Raw genomic sequence first — 4241 nt, forward strand, 5'->3', positions numbered from 1 at the left:
AGGAAATAGGAGAAAACGAAAGAGAAATGCATTAAAATTTTATGACTACAACAAAAGAGTGGGAGCTGACAAATATCTTTTTTAATGGACAGAAATTTTATTTTAAGGAAAATATGTTTTTGTTCCTGACGCTAGTTCATTGTGTTGTGGGCATGGGTTAGAATATGCAGATATATGGATTAAAGAGAGGAAATAGGAGAAAACGAGGAACAAACCTAGATATAAAAGGAATGCATTAAGGACATCAGAAGAGTGGGAGCGGAAAAATATATATTTTTAAATATATAGAAATCTTATATTCGGAAAATCTGTTTTTGTTCCCTTTTCTAGCTTTTTGGGATGGGCTGGAGTGTGTAGGGGATGGAAAAAAAGAGAAATAGGAGAAAACGAAAGAGTAACCCCGAGACAAAAAGATATGCATTAAAATTTTTAGGTTACGGTAATTTTCCTTCGCATTTGTAGTTCACAGTGTAGTGGTGGACGAACCTGAAGATTTTGCTGTAAGAAAAGATCATTCTTTTCCAAGACCATTGCATAGCGTTGTGGTGGATGGGTTGGAACGCGAAGGATAGATAAATAGGACAGTAAAACTCAAGAGTTAAAATTAAAAAGGATGGATGAATAGGAGGAAAAACTCCACCTTGAAAAGAAGGGCCGCTGTACATTTATGGGAAATAAAGTGTTCTTGTTCCCACCTGTTCCCCCATTGTTTTGTGGTTGAAGGAGCAGTGAACAAAGGAAGATGTAAATAAAGAGGAGGAGAAAGACTGAACATTACAAAAAGATGCTTTTATGGTGTAGGCTTATGGCAAAACTATTCCTAAATATTCCCACTGCAGTTGGGAATGGGAGGACGTGTGGAGAGAAGGCCGAGAGTAAGGAATACTTGATGGCGAACGTTTCCGTGAAGTGGAGGGGTGTTCCTTTCCTGTATCATAGATACATACATAGGCTACAATTTCATGGAGGTATCAGCCGAAATGCACACTATACTATTGTGTCGTCCCTTGCCAATGTCATCACATTAAATAAATTCTATAACCTCATATCTTCGTACTGAACTTTGAAATTTGCCTTGTAACTTATTTATTTATATGTATCCATTGATGTACGTCCATTATTGCAAATATACACAAAATATATATATAATATATATATACAGTATATATATATATATATATATATATATATATATATATATATAAATATATATATATATATATATATATATATATATATATATATATATATATATATATATATATATATATATATATATACACACACACACACACAATTGACGACCCAAACTGAATTCGACAGACATGACCCAAACTCAGCAAAATCCTGAAGATCAGAATAAGTCACGTTTAGAAATCAAATAGCGTAGCCTTAACAAAAATCTACTCGAGATGCAATGCTGGTGAAAGTGAGAAAGTAAGGGAGTAGAAGGCAGCATAATTTACACATACAAGTGAATCGTTTTTGGAACATATACAGTAGATCGGAAAGTGGCTGGTTTGGTGTTGAGAGCGGCTCTCGAACAAAGCTTGCCTCCAACAAAAGTGTACCTCCGAACAAAAGTGGGTCTCGAACAACAAGCAGGTCTCGAACAAGGGTCTCGAACAACAAGCGGGTCTCAAACAAAAAGCAGGCCTCGAACAAGCGGGTCTCGAACAAGCGGGTCTCGAAGCGGGCCTCCGAACAAAAGTGGGTCCCGAACAAAAAGCTTGTCTCCAACAAAAAGCGGGTCTCAAACAAGAAGCGGGTCTCGAACAAAAAGTGGGTCTCGAGCAAACGGTGGGCCTCGAACAAAAGCGGGCCTCGAACAAAAAACAGGTCTTGAACAAGAGTTTGTATTATCCTGTGCACTCGGTAATAATTGCATGCGTACTTCTATGTTAATGGGTAAATGGTAAAGAAAAGAAAGCCAAATTGTGTATTAGTGCATGCAGAAATAAAATAAAGGTGCTAAGCAGCTCTCGGCTCTCTGAAAAATACTGCCATCTTTTATAGCGAAATAACGACGCACTTCAAACCAAATGGATAAACAGATATCAAATTGAAAAGCGAGAGGAAAACAATAATCAAAAACAATATATTTTAAAAAGAAATTTTACGCAGAATTATATCTGATTAAAACCGTGCAGAGGGAGAAATAGACAGCTGTATTTTCGCAGAGAAGAAAGATTTTATCTGCAAGACAAGGCGATCTGGAGATTTCTGCCTAGACAATTCTGCCTAGACAATGCTATCAAAGCCTCCGCGTCCGAGAAATGTCCCTCGAGCGAAAATGTGGCCTAAAAACAAAGCCATTAACGTCTGCCCAGCATAACAAACTGTAACAGATAAGAGGCCCACTTGTGGCCCGCAATCCTTAACTCTGTCTTCCCCTTCACATTTTTGGAATATTCATAAATTCGGGCCACTCGTAAATTCCGAGTCTATTTTCTCACTGGAATGGGATGCTGTTGTAATATTGCGAGTGCCGCTGAAGCATTCTGACACCCAGCTGTGAAATTAGCGTCTACTCATCTGTCGTGATTCCGACGAAATCACGCTTTTTACTATTGTTGACTCACACGGAAATTTGCCGTTTAATATACATATCTTGATGCCAGATGATTATGAGCAAAGGAATGGGTACAAGACAATATTTCATTTGAGCACTAAATTTAAAGTTAAAGGGTGCTACTTAAATTCGAGAGAATATTTCATTCAAGTATTTAATTAGAAAATTAAAAGGTGCTATTTAATTTCAAGAGAATATTTCATTCAAGTATTTAATTGAAAACTAAGAGGGTTGCTATTTAAATTGAAGAGAATATTTCATTTAAAGTATTAATTGGAAAAATTAAAGTGGATGCTATTTAATTTCAAGAGAATATTTCATTTCAGTATTTAATAGAAATTAAAAGTGGGTGCTATTTAAATTGAAGAAATATTTCATTTAAATTAAACGGAAAAATTAAAGTGGGTGCTATTTAAATTCAAGAGAATATTTCATTTAAGTACTTAATAGAAAACTAAAAGGGATGCTATTTAAACAGAAGAGAATAATATTTAATTTAAGTACAAAAAGGAAAATCAAAGTGGGTGCTATTTAAATTCAAAGGCGTGATGCTACAGAACACAATAAAGCCCAATTAAGGAAGAAACTATGAAATTTTATGGAAACATTACAGGCTAAATTAAAATGGCTTTTAAAAAATTCGAGGATAACAGGTCATCAATTCACAGCACGTGTTTCATCCTTTCCAACTGATTCTTTCCCATTTAGCTGTTCAGCTTCTTTAACTTTTCATCACTTACATTTACGTAAATGGCTAGAAAGACGAAGATAATTTTTTTTCGATATTCACACTAATCTAAAACAAGACGAAAGACCTGCACTTAGGATTTCATTGAAAGAAAAATATTAAAGTCAAATTGCAAAGCAGAAGTCCTCAGTTTAATAGCAAGAGTTCTTGAAGGAATAAAAAAAAATAACGATGACAATTTTTTAAAAATGTACAAAAAAAGGAAATATTGCCACAAAAATAATGACCAAGTAATTAGGTCATAACGCTTATTTCGGACTGCTTACATGGCCCAAGTTTTGGACCCAAAGTATCAAGTAATCTGCATTTTATCCATTTTCATCTCTTGGGTAAACCACCATATACGGACCCAGAATACCTTATGTAAAACTGCGAACTAACAGTGTTTTAAAATTATGCGTTTTTTTCGTAATTTGGCTAAGTCATCGCCTCAACTTTACTGAACACATCAGACTCAGGAAAAAGTATCATTACCTTAAATTATAATTACGAAAAGTATCATTACCTAAGTTATTGTTAGGAAAAGTATCATTGCCTTAAGTTATAATTAGGAAAAAGTATCATTACCTTAAGTTATTATTTTAGGAAAAGTATCATTGCTTTAAAGTTATTATTAGGAAAAAACTATCATTACCTTAAGTTATTGTTAGGAAAAGTATCATTACCTTAAGTTATTGTTAGGAAGAATGTATCATTACCTTAAGTTATTATTAGGAAAAAGTATCATTACATTAAGTTACTATTAGGAAAAAGTATCATTACCTTAAGTTATTATTAGGAAAAACTATCGCTACCTTAAGTTATTATTAGGAAAAAGTATCACTACCTTAGGTTATTATTAGGAAAAAGTATCACTACCTCAAGTTATTGTTAGGAAAAGTATCACTACCTTAAATTATTGTTAGGAAAAGTATCATTACC

General features: G+C 34.0%; 1 protein-coding gene across 1 annotated transcript in view; it reads left to right on the plus strand.

The window, feature by feature from the left end:
- Positions 1 to 845: 845 nt before the first annotated feature.
- LOC136839982 (alpha-S1-casein-like) overlaps positions 846 to 4241 on the plus strand; it is a 144694-nt gene continuing 141298 nt past the window's right edge. The window contains 2 exon segments of the mRNA XM_067106261.1: positions 846 to 875; positions 1567 to 1817. Coding sequence (XP_066962362.1) covers positions 846 to 875; positions 1567 to 1817 — 281 coding nt within the window.

The sequence above is a fragment of the Macrobrachium rosenbergii genome, chromosome 1 (genome assembly GCF_040412425.1).
Source record: "Macrobrachium rosenbergii isolate ZJJX-2024 chromosome 1, ASM4041242v1, whole genome shotgun sequence".
Classification (NCBI taxonomy): Eukaryota; Metazoa; Arthropoda; class Malacostraca; order Decapoda; family Palaemonidae; genus Macrobrachium; species Macrobrachium rosenbergii.